This window comes from Kogia breviceps, chromosome 18 (assembly GCF_026419965.1).
Source record: "Kogia breviceps isolate mKogBre1 chromosome 18, mKogBre1 haplotype 1, whole genome shotgun sequence".
Taxonomy (NCBI): Eukaryota; Metazoa; Chordata; class Mammalia; order Artiodactyla; family Physeteridae; genus Kogia; species Kogia breviceps.
In genome coordinates this window covers 51,365,837-51,385,833 of record NC_081327.1, presented here as the reverse complement: position 1 = coordinate 51,385,833, position 19,997 = coordinate 51,365,837, and the positions used below count along the sequence as shown (strand labels likewise).

Genomic DNA, 19,997 nt, shown 5'->3' with positions numbered 1-19,997 from the left:
GCAGTTGGTCCAGGCACAATCATCTGTAGAGTAGGGGAGGGCCAGCATCTTAGGCCTACACTTACCAATGATTCTGTAATCTCTCCAGGTCAATATTTTTCTGTGTCCATAGAAGAGTTACCAAACCTGGCAAGCAAAAAAAAAAAAAAAGGAAAAATACATACATACCTCCATACAGTTGCCACCACTGTCATAGACTGTTTGTTCAAATATATTTTCTCCTAGAAATATAACAAATATTGTCTGGAGTTCGGGGAGGGGGGGTGGGAAATCCCCTCTACAGACTATTTCATCTTCTTGCTCACTCAGGAGTTGCCTCTGAATGATTCTAGTTCAGGGTTTCCCAAACTGTGTCCAGGAGATGCTAATGGGTGTCATATTAGTTTGCTAGGGCTGCCAGAATAAAGTACCACAAACCAGGTAGCTTAAAACAACAGAAATTTATTGCTCCACAGTTCTGGAGGATAGAAGTCCAAAATCAAGGTGTCAACAGGGCCGTGTTCCCTTGGAAGGCTCTCTTTTAGCTTCTAGCGTGTGCCAGCAATCCTTGGCGTTCCTTGGCTTCTAGATGCATCATTCTAACCTTTGCCTCTGTTGCCACATGGCCTTCTTCCCAGTATGGGGGCTGGGACTTCAACCCATCTCTTTAGGGGCCACAATTAAACTCATGACAGGTGTCATCCTCCCCCAAATGTTTCTAGATCAAATGTGGGAAACACTGGATACACAAGTTCTTTAGCATGGGAATTGTCAGAGCTTTTAATATGCTAAATGTGCACTGAGAGTCTTCTGGGATGAGATGAATGTGAGCAATAAAGTGTGTAATGATTCCCAAACCCCTATGACCATGGCTTCTGGTACTGAAGCACTTCGATCCGGGCTAGTGTTCTTTAGGCAATACTTTGGGAATCGCTGATCTACACCAGTGGTTCTCAATATTGGCTACACGCTAGAAACCCCAGACTTCATCCCAACTGATCAAAATCTATGGGTCCCAGGCATCAATATTTTTTAAGCCCCCCCCAGATGATTCCAATGTGCAGTCAGACTTGATAAACATGCTTTAAATTCTGAGAACCACAGACCTAGGTGATAAAAGTCTTCCAGGTGACTGTGTGGATAAGGGCACATTTCCCCTCTCCTATGCAGAAGCACCTCACGAATCCTCTCCAATTCACCCTGTCTCGTTGCTCCTCCTCACACACCCACCGTAGCAGATACTCTAGGTAGACTGCCCCCAATCCATTCCATGCTTCCCTCCTTGCTATCAGAATCCCAATTTGTTCAGGTAGCCCCCACCCCTACTCCACATGACTCATGGCAAGGTGACCCTGTGGCCACCTCAAAGTAAATCTGGATTTGTCTTAGCAATAGCCCTTGACAATGAGCTGTTTAGGGTGGCCACATGACCCAGTCTGGCCAATGAAAAATGAAAAGAGGTCTCTAGGACACTTCAGGGAAAGGTCAGTTTGCTAATCAAAAGAGATGGGCTCTAGTGCTGGACATTGTCTGGCCTAAGACTGCTGGAACTCTGACAGCTACCTTGAGACCATGGGGAACAATCTGAAGATGGCAGAGCAGAAAGATGAGAGGAACATGCACACTTGATGAGGTCATTAAACAGCTAGTTTAACCGTGAAGCTGAACTACTGCCAGCCTTCTATCTGGATGAGAGCTTAAATATCCTTTTATGATGGCTGAACCAGGATCCCACCCAACTACCCTGACAATCAAAAGCCAGAATCCTTTATAAACAGAGAGACACATAACGTGGCAATGCACATAAGACCTTGCGGATTTATCTTCTATCCACCCCAAAGTCCATCATCCATTCTTTATTGTGTCAGGTATGAACATGAGCTATATAAGCAGATAAGCATCAAATAATTCATACCCAGTGCTCACATGTCTCCCGAAAGTCTGGTACAGAAATCTACCCAGACACATACAGTCCGTTAGTTTAAATAGGAAAAGTTCTAAGATCTAGAGAAGTTATAAATTCTTCATTTCTCTTTCCTATCTTTCCCATCCACTCTCCACTTCTCTGTTGACTCTAAATATCAAATTGGAAATTTCTTGCTGTGAGAGAGAAAAATATATCTGCTCAAAGAGATGAGCAGGCCCCCCCTGAGACACCTGAAAGAAATGACCACCTGCATTTTCAGGTGCCTGTACCGACTGTGCAATGAGATGACCTTTCACATTTCAAGCCATGGATGTTACAAAGATAATCAGACGAAAAAAAAATTGTTTTTAATCCACAATGCTTGTTACATTAAAAAAAAAAAAAAGACACACTTCCTATTGCTTTGGCGTGAGGTCCCACGACATTGATATGTGATCTTGTTCTTCATTCCAAATGAGTTAGTGAAGCTAGAAATAAATATTTTAGGGCATGGCTTGCACTATGCTGCAGTGGCTTGTAACAAAACAATAAAAACAGAACACTGACATTATGGAAACCAGCCAAGATCTGGAGTTTAGAGTAGACCACTGTGCGCCAGTCAGCATCCCAAACAGCGGCAAGTAGAACAGAGCTTAAGAGCAGTTGACTGTGAATCAGACTAGAGGGCAAGTTCTGCTACTGCCACCTAATAACTGTGCTTAAGTCATAAAATGCCTTCCTCATTCCACTCCTGGGAAAGTTAGTTAAACTTTCTGAGTCTCCAGCTCTTCATCTACAAAATGAGTATAATACCTACCAGAAGGGGTTTGGAGAAGATTACAAAGATAATATCTGCACAGTCCCAGCACATAACAAGGGCTCAATAAGTGACTATGATTTACTCAGAGGAAAACGGAGCATAACAGCCCTTACAAGCCACCACACACACGTGCCCACATCCCTAATTTTATAAATGAGGCAGAATCTCACAGCAACATTTGGGTCGCCCAAACACAAACACTCACACACACTTCAAGGTACTCATCCTGCAATACTGAAGGTGTAGAGATTGAAGTGTTTTTCACTCCCCCGTTTCTTTGCTGATTCATGCCCACTCCATAAAATCCATGTTAAAGGCGAGATCTTTCCTCGAACCTAATTATTTTGTCTCCTTGGATTGGGTGGGACATGTCTCCTGCTTAAGTAAGGAACTGATCATGCTGGGTCTCAACTCTCTGCTTTTTGATTGCTCCTGCAGTCCAGACTCCACCAAGAAGTCACTCCTACCCCTTGAACAAGTCCTTGCCCCTCTATGAGTTTCACGATTCTGTCTGTCCCCTCTTTGGGGACCGTGGGCCTTTTGGGATCTGTAAAGTAATAAAGTGGGTTCCTGGACTATTTTCAATATTTCAAAAAGTCAAAGAGAAACTGCATTTGTATCACCGAGCCTTTGGCCAATGCCCAATAACCATCTTTGGCTGGCATGACTGTTTGGACCTACTATGAATCCTGCTCTGGGTGACCTTGATCCTCGTAGAAGGGTGGGAACTAATCTTTTAACAGAACTGGGAGCACCCTGACTTCCCCAGGGCCCAAGGGCACTGGAATGCACTGGCCCAGCAGTACCACCCCTGCCTGGATCCCATTTCACCGCCCGGCTGGGTCGCGGAGGCAAGAAGGCCTGACCTAGCGCTTTCACTCGCCCAGAAGCAATGCCGGAAAGCGTGGCTCCACGCCTCCCGGGAGGCCCCGCCCCTCACGGACGGCCTGGTCCGCCCCCGTACTAGTCCCCGCCCCTCGCCACCGCCCCTTCCGGGCCACAGGGCGTTCCGAGCGTCTCGCCCCTCCCGCCTGCCACCCCATCAGGCTCCGCCCCTCCCGGGGCCCCGCCCCTGCACGCGGGTCCAGCCAGCTCGCTCCGGCTCGCTCCGGCTCGGGGCCGCCCCCTCCCCGCCCCGCCCCCGCCGGCCGGGGGTGCTCTAGATGCTGCGCGGAGACCCTCTGCACCCCTGCGAACATGGCGCTGCGAGTGGCGCGGAGCGTGCGGGCTGCGGCGTGCAGCCTGCGCGCCATCTCTGCGCCCAACGCGCCCTGCCCGCCGCGGCCCTGGGGACTGCGGGCGGGCGCCGTCCGGGCGCTGTGCACCGACCCCGTTCTGCTGTCGGGTAAGTGCGGGCGGGCACGTGGGGCGAGCCAAGCTGACTCGGGGGAAGGGGCTGGGGCCTCGATCCTCACCACGGGTCCCCGCTGCTGGTCGCCCCGGTCAAGGGAGGGGACCCCTGCGCACGCTTATTGTTGCTGGGATCCCGTGTTGCGAGGCCGCTACTCCCTGAGTGACTTGGACGACCCCGCAGTCTTTGTCCTGCGGGTTGGGAGGCGGGGGGAAGGGGGCGGGGGGAAGGGGGCGGGGAGGCCTGGAGAACACGCGCGGCCGCCGTGTCCCGGCTGCTTCCGGCAGGAGCGTCGGCCGCTCGCTGCTGGAGACCCGGGCGAGTGTCGCCGAGCTCCTTCCCGACCTTAGGTTTCTAGCATTTGTGAGCATAGTGGACCCTAAGAGTGGAGACAAATAATAGGCTTTCCTGTGCTACACGGATCGTCACTGAATTCTGAAGTAAAAGTAAAGCAAGAGCATTTATTGAAATTTAAAGCACTGGGTCTAGATTTTTACCAGCTAAAGCTGGCATAACTTTGGAGACAGCTATTTCGTAAAGCAGTGAGATAAACTCTACTGGACTCCACAGAAGACGTTCTACTGATGTCTATATCGAGTCGTGAATGTGTGTTGGGCTGAAACGAGGCCTTATTTACCTGGACTTGAAGTAACAGGGAAACCTACCCATAAATGTCTTGGCCATCTGTCCTACTTTAGCACACGTTACCGCAGAGGAAAAACCGTTTTACTTCATGCACCGTATTACCTGAGACACTAACTGCACCTCGGAGAACTCAGGCCTTGCTGACAGAGCGCAGGTCTGTGGTGGCTGTTGTCTCATTAAGTTCGTTGTTTTAGAAACCTGTTTGGGAGTAGAAAAGTTGATAGGTTTAGTCCAAAGTCAAACATAATGAAGCTTACCTCCTCCCCACCCCACCCACCCATTATAATCTCTCAGCTCTGTTAGTGCCGCATTTCAAGGGAAGAGCATTTCTCAGGTAAGAACTGAATTTCAAACTTAGGTATTTTGGTTATTCATTGTTACACTATGACTAGCTCTTTGCACTTTCCTGTTAACTAGTTAAATATTGCCCAAGATATCAATACCCATGATCTGGTTGAACACCTAGGTTTTTAATACTAAAGAGACCGAGTTCCAAATTTTTCACTCCACCTCTTATGAGCTGTGACATCTTGGGTAGTCACTTAACTTCTGAGTCTGTTTCCCTAATCAGAAAAATGGAAATGATAATCCCCACCTTACAGATTTGTTGGATGAAATGAAATAATGTAACTGCTGTACATATAGCTTGATACATAGTAAGTACTTGATAAATGTTACTTCTTATTAGTGTAGAGAATCAAGTAAATAGTGGAAAATTGATCAAATGTTAATATATGTTATTTGACTCAGTGACTTTGAAGGGAGCAGAATGCAGACTTCTCATAAATTACCCAACACACCTAATTTTGGGGGGGCCAAAACCCATGTTTTTCAAGACTCAGGAAAAGTAATTATTTACCTAATCTCCTGTTCCCTTTTTTTCCTGTTGGGCCAAGGGTTAAAGGAGAATTGTAGGAATCATCGTCTTTTGCCTAAATTGCATGGCCTAGTACAAAGACTTCATGGCCTTTGAAGTCAAGTGGACCTAGGTGCATTTAGCTTAGCAATGTTGCTGCCTTCTCCTCTAAACTTGTGGTTACTCAGTTGCTAAATTGAATGTGAGAGCGCTCTTACTCCTAAGATTATCTTTACAATTAGGTAAGGTGGCAAGACCAAAGTCAGGACAGTAATTTCAGAGAAGTCATATGTTTATGGTTGTCCAGTCCTTACTTTTAAAAGGTATATTAGATTTAAACTGCCAGTTTTAGAGTTGTGACAGAACGTTAGGGAGGATTGAGTCCTGTAGCCAAATAACTATATATTAGATGTTTTGCTGAGCATCCTCTTAAACTAAACAAAAAAATTACTTCACTCCAGCTTTTGAGTGCTTACTATATGCCAAGCACTGTGTTTTGAACTGGGAATACAGATGAGATAAAGCCTGCTCTTGTTTGCTTTGTACTTGGTCTACTGCCTGGGGGAAACTGTAGCCTGTTAAGTGCTGTGAGTGTAGGGGAGAACGGGGTGGGAGAGTGGTGCAGAGTGCTGTGGGAGCAGGTTGGACGGCCCAGGAACCCAGCCTTGGAGGGCTGCATAAGGCATCTGGCAGGCAGAGCTGCTAAATTGAGATCTGAAAGTCAAGAAAAGGCGCTGGGGAGAATGGGTTGCAGTCAGAACATTAAGTACAAACACACTTTCTTAGGGAAACACACGTTGACCTGAAGCATTTAGTAATTTGAAGTGGAGTGAAGCAAAGCAAGTTACTTTGTGGCAGATTTTGCAATCTCTTCCACTGAGGAGTATGATATTAAAGTTTTTTAATGATTGGGAGGAAAAGAAAGAAATACTCTTTATTTACACTCTGCTGTGTATCAGAGCTGTGTAATCAAGGCAGTTTAATGTTGTTTTAAGTACAGTTATCGTTTGGGTAAGGGGTAAGAGTGAACCAGCAATGCTTATTGTAAAACAGTATTGAAATTAACGAGCCATTTTCTTATTAACTTCCGATGTAGTATTTTTGGAAAAATACTACTTCACTTCAGAATGTGATATATATTTAAGAAGGTAAATTTTTTTTAAAAAATGTATTATTTTAAGCAAGTACTTTTGACATTAAATTGTAAGGAATTTTTTTTCACATCACTCGAACTTTGGTAGGTCTTTCTTCCAAGAATCCTTGAGTATTTTGGCCATCCGTGTATTTGAAGAGAGGCAGCTCATAAAGCCAAGGGCTAACCTGTCCAATGAATGTCGAGCAGAGGCTGCCTTTCTACCAGTTAATGTCTTAGCTCTGAGGTGACTATTGAGTTCTGATCGTATAGTTTGCTTCTTTAAATGATGGTAGCCACTTTCCTCAAGGGCAGACTTGAATTCATTTAAGGTGGAATCAAGAACTTAGTCAAGTTATAATTGTTCCGGGTCAATTTTATTCCTGTTAAGATTCCACACAGCTCTACCTAAAGAGGCACATAATTTTTTAGGTTAAATCATTGAGGAGCAGTCTTTATGCTCCTCCCAAAACCTCATCACTCTTTCTTCAGAGGGACAGACTTCCTTTGTATGACAGACCAGTAACAGATAAATATATATTTGAAATAAGCTCCAAAATTTGTGTGTGTGTGTGTGTGTGATTTAGACTGAGTAATGTGAAGGGCAAATAATCAAATCTCCAAAAGATGCAAAGGTGTTCACGTCAAGCCATCTTTGCCTAAATGATACCAATGTTGAGATGTGTCTTCTCACATGATCTGTTTTGTCCTGGGCAGTATACTGTTGAATGGCAATGCCGATAAGTCAAACACAAATACCAGGAACGTCTTGCCTTTTGACAGCACTGATATGTAAAAAAATGCTTTTTAAGAAGTGATGCCACTGCTTTTCTGAAATATTGGTCTTCTATTTTAGGTCGTAAATTCACAGACAAACATGAATGGGTAACAACAGAAAACGGTGTTGGAACAGTGGGAATCAGCAATTTTGCACAGGTATCGGATTGTCTTGAAATATTTAATTCAGTCGGCTCTTGCCTAAATTGGATTGTTTTACCTTTTAAAAATTGTTTATTCTGCCCCTTAGTATTATTTTGGGCCCTTTAAAGCCCCTTAGAAGAACATCAGTCATAGGTGGAAAAAGTAAAACATGGCTTAGTTAGGGCAGTGTATATAGTGTTTTTAGAGATATTGAAAGGTTAACACTTAAAATTAAATTCAAGAGAGAAATGTTTGATATTGGGGCAGTTAAGGAAAAAAGCAGAGCAAGCAAAAGGGCTGGAGTGTTGACAGTGTTTTGTGGATGACAATGATATACACATCATCTGAGGACTTGAAGAGGGAACACCTAGATTGGCACAGATTACACAAAGATAAACCTTTTATTTAGAGTTTGTCTCTACTAATTCCCTTATTGCCACTGATCCCATATTGAGATATTGTGTAAAAGAAAACTTGAGAAGCCAAATAGCAGCATGCATCACTGATTTCCAACTGGATCTCTGGGTGGGGTGGGGAGAAGGGGCAGGGGATATTAAGTGATGGGAGTATACAGTATTCTTCAGAAATGTTGCCATCTCAGGTACTGAGAATCAATGACAACTATATCTTCATTGGCATATCTGTGTACCTACTGAGGCCCAGTACAGCATGCTTTGTGAAATATTGCATAAGTATTGTCCTCCCCTCCTGGAGTTTATGAGGAGGAATCAACTACATGGAAAATGACATACAAAACATTATGTGATGGATGACTTGAGTAGTACATGGTGTTGTAACCCACTCACCTGATGGAGAGATCACTACTTATTAGTCAGATGCAGTAGGGGAAATGGCCTCAGTAAAATTGCAGAGGTGGAAAAGCACAAAGTGCGTTTGTTCTTAGAGGAGCTAGTAATCTTTTAGGGGGCATATGGTTTATGACGGGGTCACTGCCACCTCTGGAAAATCCAGCTAGTGGCCTGTTTTCTTGCAGATCCTGAGGTAAGAATAACTTTTCATTTTTAAAGGGTTATAAGAAAAACCAAAGAACTTGGCCCCTCAAGTGTAAAGTATGTACTGTCTGAATTAAAGGGATTCAGTGTTTGGCTTGTTCCTATTTACTAGGTTTAATTTGATTTCTTAGAGGTTTGGTGTTTTGTTTTTTAAAGGAAGCTTTGGGAGATGTTGTTTACTGTAGTCTGCCTGAAGTTGGGACAAAATTGAACAAACAAGGTGAGTGTTTTTCTCATCTTGTTATGTCATGATTCATGCCATGAATTTTCTTTTTCTTGCATAATAACTTGTTTGTACCCAGGATCATTTAGAGTGCTTTTTCCTTAAGTAACAGAAAACTTACATAAGAGTAGATCAACCAGCAGGGGTTTATTATATCTCATACAAGCAGTTTTGGAAATAGGTGGATACAGTATTGACTCAGTGGCTCAGTGAAGATTATCAAGGACACAACCTCTCTGGTACTTTTTCTGCCTCAGCATGTCAGAGGTCACAGAATGGCAGCAGAACCTTCAAGCATCATGTTCTCAGTGACAACATCCAAAAGTAGGAAGAGAAGGACAGGCTCTCTTTTGTCTCTTTATCGGGAGCAAATATCTCAACCAGAAATCTCTCAGATCACCTTTTCTTTTACCAGTTAAGCCAAGTCTGGGTCATACTGCCATGCCTAACTGTAAGGAATGCTGGTGAGGAGAATAATGAGCATTTTCAGACCTTACAATGGAAGGCAGGAAGTAGAGGGAGGCTCTTAGCACCCTCCCCGCCACACGTTGATACAGTAGAATATAGCTGAAGTCTCTGAAGTTTAAAAAATAAAATCTGTCTTTCTTTGGAGGCAGTAAAGAATATCAGGATAGAACATGGGCTTCTGAGTCAGAATCTGGTTTTAAATCCTGGCCTCTCAACATATCAGCTGTGTGATTTGGGAGAGATTACTTTATGTAGGTCTCTGTAAGTTGGGACAATAATACTTAACCTCATAGAGTAGTTGTAAGGATTAAATGAAATTAGCATAATATCCAACATAAGATTAGTGCTTGATAAATGTCAGCCAGTGGAATGACGTATATTATTATTCATGGGTTCCTTGACATATATAAGATAGCCCTACAGAATTTAAGTATCTGTTTTCTTTAATCATGTTTTATTTACTGTGTATGCAGTCTGCTGTTCTCAAGCAGATCAGAAATTTCTGAACATCTCTTTATAGCAAGTGAGGAGCATGTACCTACTTTTTGTGCTTCTACTATAGAAAAAATTCTATTAATCTAAATATGTTGAGTAATACCCTTAAACTAATGAATGCTTTCTTTAAACTTTCCGCTAAAGGTGTTTTTTAAAGTGATACAAAACGTACATACAGTGAAAATGCATGGATCTTAATTGTATAAGCCAAAGAGTTTTGACAACTGTGTTTATACATTGTGTAAACTTTGCCAATCAAAACTCTTCTCAATATACAACCACTTCTCTGATTTCTGTCACCAAAGATTAGTTTTGCCTATTCTTTAACTTCATTTAAAAGGAATCAGACAATATGTATTATGTCTAGCTTCATTTGTCTAATGTCATAATTTGGAGATTCATTCATATTGAGTGATCAGTATTTTGCTTTTTTATGCTGCGAAGTCCCATCGTATTTGCCAAAGAGGTTATACCATTTTACATTCTCACCAATAGTATGAGAGTTCCAGGTGCTGCATATTTCATTGTGGTTTTAATTTGCATTTCCCTAGGACACATTATTGTTCACCTCTCTGTGTGCTTTTTGCCACTCACATCTTTTTTTGTGAAGTCTCTAGTCTTTCACTTGGGTTATTTTTTTACCATTGATTTTTAGGCATCATTTTAAATTCTAGATACAAATCCTTTTTCAGAAATGTATTTTATGAATATTTTGTCATATATATGTATGGAGCATTGTCTTCTTTAAGAAATCTTTTGTCTATCTTCATAGTTCCCAGACTATATACCCCAGTGCCATGAGGTGCTGTAGGGTATTTTTAATTTTTAACATCTGTTGGACACAGCACAAACTAATAAACAATGGAGGTAACAATTTCAATGTTCGATCTTACTATATTACTTTGGGTAATGTGTCTTTGAAGCAAGTACTGCACAAATGGCATGGAACATCAGGTACGGCAGTGATCGATGTGACCTGATTCCCTGATGGAGAACTTGATACAGTATGCAACAGATACATAATCTGTAAATTGTAATTAAAAATGAAAATTCTTTTTTGTTCAATTTATGTGTGTTAATTTTTTTAAACCGCTACTAAATTGTTAGGATATAAAAATTTACTTAGTAGTTTGGACCTGACCTCTTAATAAATTGAAGTGTTAGGTATTTGTTTTGGTCTAGAGATTACCGCAAAACCTTACTGAGACACTAAGGGCATTGTGAACTGAGAAAGTGAGCGACTCTGGCCCATACCAAGGGTCACAGAGATATAGTATTTCATCATTAGGTATGATATTTAGCTGTGGAGTTTTTCATAGATGCCCATTATCAGATGAAGCAGTTCCTTTCTATATCTAGTTTGCTGAGTATTATCATTTGTGAATGTTGAATTTTTGTCAAATTCATTTTCTCCATCTATTGACATGATCGAAGGGTTTTTCTTGTTAATGTGATGAATGGTGATTCATTTTTGAATGTTTAACCAACCTTGCATTCCTGGTAGTCATGATACAAAAATTAAAAATTATCTCTAAAAACATACTGCTGGGTTTGATTTGATAATTTATACATTGTTCATGAGAGATATTGGTCATTTCTTATAATGGCTTTGTCAAATTTTGGAATCTGTTATATTGACCTCATAGAATAAGTTTAGAAATATTCCTACCTCTTTTCTTTTTCTGAAAGAATGTGTAAGATTAGTGTTGTTTCTTCTTTAATTGTTTGATAGAAATAACTGGTGGAATATGAGCCAGATTTCTTTGTAGAAAGGTTTTTGATACAAATTTCTTTTATATTCAGATTTTCTATATTATCTTACATTGGTTTTGAGAAATTTTTCCATTTCATGTTGTTATATTCAGCATAAAGATGCTCATATTTTTCATTTGTTATCCTTTTATACCCATACGATCTGTAGTAAGGACTCTTTTTCATTCCTTCATATTGGTGGTAATTTTCTCAATCAGTCTGCTAGCTCTTTATCAAATTTATCAATCTTTTGAAAGAACCAAATTTCTGCTATGTTAAATTTTCTCTATTTTTCATTTCATTTGTTCTTTCATATCTTTATTTTCTTCCTCCAACTTACTTAGATTTAATTTCCTTTTTCTAGCTTCTGGAAGCTTGTGGTTTTGTTGGTTTTCAGGTTTTTTTACTGGACTTTTTTTATCCATACTGTAAAATGCTGTCTCCCTTGTGGTGACTGGCAGCTAAAATCTGAGCCTGATTCTTCTAGTCTTATCTAGGACACCTGGAGTCTGCCCTGTGCACATATGATTCAGGGATCATTCAGAGACCTGGACAGAATTTGGAGCTCTCCTTTTCATCTCTATCCTTAACGAGATTTCCCAGCTCACTTTCTAGTAGCTATGGTGGCCCCAAACTCTTGTCTCCTAGTCCTTTAAACCAGTAAGACTGAGATTTTCTTTCAGAATTTTGGCTGCTCCATCTGGCACAGATCAGTGTCCTTTCTTCAAGGCTAAAAGTCATTTAAAGAAAATCAACAGTGTCATCCCTTCTTTCTAATGTTGCCTCCTTTCTATAAACTGACTGCTTTTGTTCATTTTCTAGTGTCTTTAGAAGCCAGGTCATTGATTTTAAGATGTTCTTTTTAAATAACGCCTAAAGATATTACTTCCTTCTAAGCACTTTTTTAGCTCTGCCTCCACAAACTTTGGTGTGTTGTATTCATCACATTCAGTTCAGATCACTTGATTTTGTAGGTGAGCAGGGCTCTGGTGTTTGGTTTTTTTAAAAATTTATTTATTTTTATTTTTGGCTGGTTGGGTCTTCGTTGCTGCATGCAAGCTTTCTCTAGTTGTGGCGACTGGGGGCTACTCTTCGTTGCAGTGCGCAGGCTTCTCATTGCAGTGTCTTCTCTTGTTGCAGAGCACGGGCTTTAGGTGCACGGGCTTCAGTAGTTGTGGCGCGTGGGCTCCAGAGCACAGGCTCAGTAGCTGCCCACGGGCTTTGTTGCTCCGTGGCATGGGGGATCTTCCCAGACCAGGGCTCAAGCCCACGTCCCCTGCATTGGCAGGTGGATTCTTAACCACTGCGCCACCAGAGAAATCCCAAATCCCAGGGCTGTTAATTTTTCAGTCTTTTTTTTTCTTTTCAAACTCTTCTTGGTTAGTCTCAGATGATCTTCGTGTTCACTGACCCTTCTGCACAGTATCCAGTCTACTGTTAATGCCATCTAGTGAATGTTTTATTTTAGATATTATGCTTTCTAGTTCTAGAATGTCCATTTTAAAAATTATAATTTCTTTGCAAATATTTCCCCATATATTCACTCACTAGTTTTTTGTTTTTGTTGTTTTTGGTCTTTGAACATACTTACAGTAGCTATTTTAAGGTTCCCTGCTAATTCCAACATGTGGGTCTGTGGATCATTTTGAGATCTTTATACTGACTACTTTTTCTCTAAACTATAGCTCCCTTCTTTCTAGAATTTCAACCCTCAATTTCCAGCCATCTTGGGGGCCTACACTCCATCCTCTGACCCCTATAGCAAATCAGATTGTGGTTTTCTAGTTACACTGTGCTCTTTGGATGGGGCCATGTCAGGCTACAGACTGTATAAATGAAGATCTTGCATGACAAAACCTATGGTTTTATTTTAATTAAAGATATTTAGGACTTTCTATCATACTGTATTAGAGGTGATCACTTCTCCATATTTTGTATTTTGGGGTCACTAACTTGACATTTAATATTTTCTTTAATTTTCTCAATTTAGAGGAATTTGGTGCTTTGGAAAGTGTGAAAGCTGCTAGTGAACTCTATTCTCCTCTATCAGGAGAAGTAACTGAAATTAATGAAGCTCTAGCAGAAAATCCAGGACTTGTCAACAAATCTTGTTATGAAGATGGTAAGTTGTTGCTAGAATTTTTTTTAAGGATTGTTTGCTGCAGTTAACATTTAATCTAGAATCTTAAGCAATCTTTAGCTGATGGTGACTTTTTTTAGCCCTTCTTGGTACTAAATAGAGATATTCTGCTTTAAAAAGGGAAAACCATTTAGCTGAATATACAAGGAAGGTTATGTTTAAAATCTCTGTCAATAAAAGCATTACCTTATTTTACAGGGTTCTTAGTATCATAGTTGTAGACTCATTGTAAACACTTCAAAGTATTTAACTCTTCAGTCATAAAGCATCTAATCACATTGTGTGATGTAGGTGGTAATAGAATAACATTTATTACATTAATTTTCAGTTTTCTCACATTTTCATCTTCATTATAATATAGTAAGGTAAGCTAGCAGCAATTTTTTCCATTTTGTAGATGAATTGAGGCCCCAAATGATGTCTCTGCTAAGGTCACACAGCCAACAAGATGCAAAAGTAGCATTAGGTTGTAGTTCTCTGTTTCCTATCACCTACTTCTCTCTATTAAAGCTTTCTAATGCCATTAATCTAAGTAGTTAGAGTGTTGGTGTTCCTTTTGTTAAAAGATATACCTGGCCTTGTGTATTTGGATCTGTATGTAAAGTTGCTGATGCTTATTACAGCCTGGAAGTTCTTAGTCCATTATGGTAGAATTTCTTCTGGTTCTTTTCAGTTATGATATGTAAGGAATATTAATTTACTTCTTAAGGCTAAATTTTAAAGCTCTTTGAACAAATAATGAGTGATTTATGTAAAGAATACTAGGTTAATTTTGAGGCACTCAGAATTTACATTTTGAATGAATTTGACTTTCTCTTTAAAAAGATGATTTGGAATATAAGATACTTTTTTTTGGTTGCAGGTTGGCTGATCAAGATGACACTCAGTAACCCTTCAGAACTAGATGAACTAATGAGTGAAGAAGCATATGAGAAATACATAAAATCTATTGAGGAGTGAAAATGGAACCCCTAAATAAACTAGTTTGAAACAACTTAATCTAGCATAGTTGTCTTAAATTAGTGGTGGACAGATTTTTAAAAAGCAACTTTTAGCAAAAGAAACTACTTGCAACAATGTTGCCTGAAGAAAATACCCCTTAACTCCCTAATGATTTCACATAAACACTATGCATCTTTTTCACAACACCCTGTGATTTTTAGGCTAGTCTCCAGTTATAATACTCAGAATTCCTGAAATTATCTGTGGTAAAACTAGTTATAAAAATTATGTAATTCAAGGATAACATTGTTATCTTAACCTTATATAATATTGTAACTTGCTTACAGCCATCCCTAGATTTGGGTCAAAATACTCAATGAACTTACCACTGGAAATAAATGACAGTGGAGAAAATTTTGTTAGTTGTATAGTGTCCAGTGAAGAACTATCTTAATTTTGCAATATACTGTGTTTGCTGGTGCTATTTTTATACAGTGAAGCAACAGCCTTGCAGGAAAATGAAGTTTAATAATAAAATATTCAACTTCTTAATTAATCGTGTTTTTTGTTTTGCTGTTAATATTTCATTTAGTGACTCTGCTATTATTTATAAAGATGCTAATTTTAACTTACGGAAAGTTATTTTTTAAAAAGGAATTTTAAGCCCTAGCGATGAAAGGTTGGTTCCAAGAAAATGTTTCCTTTTAGTCACAAATCTTGCTTTTCTTAAACAAAGATCTAATTGCCTGATAGCATCAAGTACTATTTTTTGGCCATCTTTAACATAAAAGAAATCACTGACTTTGTTTTTCTATCATGCCAAGTAGAAGAGAGGAGTTAAAACAAGGAAAGGTGAAATTTTGATCAGCATACCACATGACATCCTTAAGAAAGTTAAACCACATTCACATAAGGTTTCTACTTAAGTAATGAGGACAGAAGTGGACACAGTGGCCAACATAGCATACTTTCTAATTAAGCCAATGGTAGTACTGTAGTATGCTGATATTTGGGGCAGGGGATAGAACATAAGTACACACACACAGAGATATATATACTTATACACACACACAGCAAGAATAAACTTGTACCATTTTCCCAGTTACTAGAGGAAAAGGGAAGTATGTAGACACTACTATCTTCTGGTAAATAAAGAACATAGAGTATGTAGGTAGGTAAATAACACACAAGTCTTTCCTGTTCCTCTGCAGAAAGAATGCATTCTTTCCAGGACTGTGCCAGTGGCCATATCACTGCTGAGCTGTGTCTGTTATTAATCAGGTTAATTAATTTGACTGTCTGCTTTGGAAATAGGGAAGAGTAATAATTCCTCATTTAAATCTAAATAAATCTTGTTTTAAAGGTACTCTCATATATTACCTTCTTTCATCTTTACCACAATAGCCAGAGCTAGGTAGGGCATATCCATAACTACCACCATTTCACAGATAAGGTGATGGAGAGGATAAGAGGATATAGTTAGGATTTTCACATTTCCTGGCTCACTCTTCATCAGTTCCTTAGCAAATGTAAGTTACTATGGTAATACTTAAGGGAATTCCCTGGTGGTCCGGTGGTTAGGCACTTTCATTGCCAGGGCCCAGGTTCAATCCCTGGTCAGGGAACTAACACCACACAAGACGCGTTAATGTGGCCAAAATATATTTAAATGGGAATCTGGCAGGTGGGGGGAGGATCAAAGAACAAAACTTTATGACAGAGCCAATTCAACCTTCGTTTCTATTTTAGTGCTGCTGAAAGTAACAGGTGTTGAATGGCCCTCCAAATGGACTAAATCAACAGAATTCAATTTCTCAGACCTCATATTCCTTTGAATGGTTTTGGTCTTAATAGAGGAGCTTAATATAGGTTTTGAATAATGCTCTCGAATAATTTAAAATTCAAGAAATGGTACAGATAACCCTGGAAGTGTTTAAAAAATTTTTTTTTCGTATCACCTCCCAAGATAGTTCAAAGAAGTTGAGGGCATTAAGTTTTAATAAAGAAACCACTAGAGGGCTCTCTGTACAGGCATGCTAGTATGAAAATGAGGCTGGTATTTCAGATCAACTCTCAAGCAAATCAATTTCTGAATTTCTGCAACTTTTCTGGGGCTGCTAAAATGTCAGAGTGCCACCCACCTTCAGTTTTTAAAATTACACTAACTATAACTGTGTCTTCATTACTTCTCAACAATCACTGTATTATTTCAGACCTCATCATGCATCTTTCTCAGTGATTAAATTCTTTTTTCTTCTCAGCTACATGGCTTTACTATTAACTACCTACCCCCATCAGTCTTTTTTTTTTTTCCTTTAAAATACACTTTTTTAGAGAGTAGATTTAGGTTCAAAATTGAGCAGAAAGTAGTTTCTGTATACCTCCTGCCCCCATCTTGGTGTTTTTAAAACACCCCTTTGCCAACTCTGAGATCTTTTTCTACTAGAGCTTTTGTATCTTGATTCCATCTCTACTTTGGCTTTTTATAAACATGACTAGCCAAACACTCATCCCTTTAAGTTTCTGCTCAGTCATGTTATCAGGCTTTTTTTTTTTTTAACATCTTTATTGGAGTAAAATTGCTTTACAATGGTGTGTTAGTTTCTGCTGTATAACAAAGTGAATCAGCTATACGTATACATATATCCCCATATCCCCTTGCTCTTGCGTCTCCCTCCCACCGTCCCTATCCCAGCCCTCTAGGTGGTCACAAAGCACCGAGCTGATCTTCCCTGTGCTATGCAGCTGCTTCCCACTAGCTCTCTATTTTCCATTTGGTAGTGTATATATGTCCGTGCCACTCTCTCACTTCGTCCCAGCTTACCCCTGCTATCGGGCTTTTTACCTGCTAAGCTTCAACCGTGATTAGAAGCCCGTTTAAAACGGGTATGCAGACAAAATTAGTGTGAAGCAAATCATTTGCCAGATCTTCTACTTCCACATGTACTTAGGAGAATGTGCTTTCAGGCAGGAAGTTTAACAGTTATTTAGTAAATCTTAGTTAAGACTTTTGGTATACTTCCCAGAAACTGAGAACACAGCTTTAATGACTTGGCTAACAAATCCTGCTAGTCAGGTGGTTTCAAATTTTCTATTTTCAAGAGAACTAAAGGAGGTTCTTCCTAACCAAACTGTCAGGTGATAATTAAAAAAAAATTTTGTTGCTTACTAGGTGATTTCTGGTGTGGAAAGGAGTTTAAAATTAAGAGACACTGCAATGACAAAACCCCTTCATGTGCATCTTCCTATGAACAAGGTATCTCACTCAGCTTACATCTATGAAAAAAACCATAGATTGGGACTGAATCTGTCTCATTCTAGCAATATGTAATATTTACCCATAGATACATGAATTGGCATGAGGGGAGGAACAGCCCCATCTCTTTCATTCTATACCCTTTCAGTAACATTCTTTTGTTTACTATTTATGAACGCATGGAATATATTCCTTTATTTGCCAAGTGAGTAGAAATAAAGGTAATTCTAAATCTGGAAACAAATGTAGACTTACAGTATTATGAAAAAAATTTAAATTTCATTTTCAAATTATATTTTTGTGTTGCACAGAAACATGATAGATTACTCAAAAGTTTTTGATCATATATATATGTTAGAATGAATTTCTGTGGAGAAAGTAGAATAAAAATATAATTATGAATTTAGGAAGAAAAAGCAAAAGAAAATTTTCAATTTTTTAGTTTATTCATGTATTTTTAAATAGGTGTTTATGGGTATCAAATTGCTATTAAATTTGGATTTCTTTCAGTACTTTTAAGAGTGATGTGCATTTTAAAATACCAACATTTATGATCATCTAGATGGTACATCCTTTAAAGTTTGTGATTGGGAATTTCCTGGTGGCCCAGTGGTTAGGATTCTGGGCTTTCACTGCTGGGGCCCAGGTTCAATCCCTGGTCAGGGAACTGAGATCCCACAAGGCGCATAGCACAGCCAAAAAAAATTATCATAGGAAATTTTGTGTTTTAATACAAAAAAGTGGAATGAGGTATGCAGTTTTGTACAATTCCTTTTAGAAGTATGCAGGCATACTGTTAATTCCAGGTTGTGAAATACAAACAGTCCCAAAGTGTGTATTTTTAGGTAAAGAATACCTTAAAAAGTAGTCATATTCTAGAAAAGTACTTCATTCTAACGTCTTAGAATAATGTAATCTATTCATCATTAAAAAATGGTCTTTCCATAGTATTGATAGGCTAATTAATACTGTACCTTCTGTAAAAAAACAGTAATACATATCTATCTTTCCAAATGGCTTTTTTTTTTTTTTAGATTTTTTTTGACGGGGACCCTTTTTAAAGTCTTCATTGAATTTGTTACAATATTGCTTCTGTTTTATGTTTTGGTTTTCTGGCCTGGAGGCAGGTGGGATCTTAGCTCCCCAACCAGGTATCAAACCCACACCCCGTACATTGGAAGGCAAAGTCTTAAACACTGGAACGCCCGGGAAGTTCCTCCAAATGGCTTTTAATCAGAGGCATATAAAAGGCTTATGATATTTTTCTCCAGCAGAAATATTCACACTTTTAAAACCAGAAAGCACAAGGGCTTTGGAACCAGACCTGAGCTGGGTTCTACCACGAATGACTGACTCTGGGCACAGGTTCCCACCCCTGGCTGCACCTTGGGATGCTCGAAAATACTAGCACCAAAGCTGGGAGGGGAGCAGGGGGTGACATTTCACTGTCTTCAACGAGTTCCTCAGCTGACTTAGCAACGTGGGGCTACTCTTCTACATTTGTATAAAAGATGCCAATGCCCACTTCACAGGCCGCGCTGCTACACGACAGGGGCTGGCGCCTTAAAGACCTACTGGCCTGCAGCACCCTGACACAGTCCTTATGGGGGAGAGGCGATGGGGGGACAGTGGGCAGTCTGGGGACATTTTCGGTCGCCTGGCATCTAGTGGGTAGAGGCCAGGGGCGCTGCTAGCCACTCCCCATCACAGAACCATCCGCGCCAAGGGCAGCAGTGCGCAGGAAGAGGTCCTGGGTCTCTGAGGCGAAGCTGGTTCCAAAGCCCTCACTTTCTAACTCCAGGATCCGACGGGCACCCAACCCCAAGGTGGGTTTCCCTGACCGGCACTTAAGGTTACACGGTACCTCGCGAGGCGGCCTCCCGCGCTCTCAGCAGCAGTGAGCTCCTCACGCGCAGGTGGAAGGTTCGCGGCCGCGCACGGCCTGCCGGGAGCACGCCCCCACCGCGGTCAGTGGGCGTCGCCTCCCGCGCTCAGTTTTGTTACGCGTGGCGCGTATACGTCACTTCCACTCCGAATACCCCGCAGGCCCGCCTACCGCCCCGGCCCCAGCGCGTCCGTAACCCAGGGCAACTGTCGC

General features: G+C 40.4%; 1 protein-coding gene across 1 annotated transcript; it reads left to right on the top strand.

Annotated features, from left to right (window-relative positions):
- Positions 1-3,714: 3,714 nt before the first annotated feature.
- GCSH (glycine cleavage system protein H) lies at positions 3,715-14,700 on the top strand. Its single transcript, XM_059046059.2, has 5 exons — positions 3,715-4,050; positions 7,546-7,625; positions 8,780-8,843; positions 13,552-13,683; positions 14,564-14,700. The coding sequence occupies exons 1-5, from the start codon at positions 3,903-3,905 to the stop codon at positions 14,659-14,661; spliced, it is 522 nt and encodes a 173-aa protein (XP_058902042.1). The 5' UTR covers positions 3,715-3,902; the 3' UTR covers positions 14,662-14,700.
- The last annotated feature ends 5,297 nt before the right edge of the window (positions 14,701-19,997 follow it).

Bases quoted from the DNA above. Each gene is read 5' to 3' on its own strand.
- GCSH (XM_059046059.2), top strand. From the start codon at position 3,903: ATGGCGCTGCGAGTGGCGCGGAGCGTGCGGGCTGCGGCGTGCAGCCTG. The intron at 7,626-8,779 runs GTATCGGATTGT...TGTTTTTTAAAG, and splicing joins GAATCAGCAATTTTGCACAG to GAAGCTTTGGGAGATGTTGT. The intron at 8,844-13,551 runs GTGAGTGTTTTT...TTCTCAATTTAG, and splicing joins GACAAAATTGAACAAACAAG to AGGAATTTGGTGCTTTGGAA.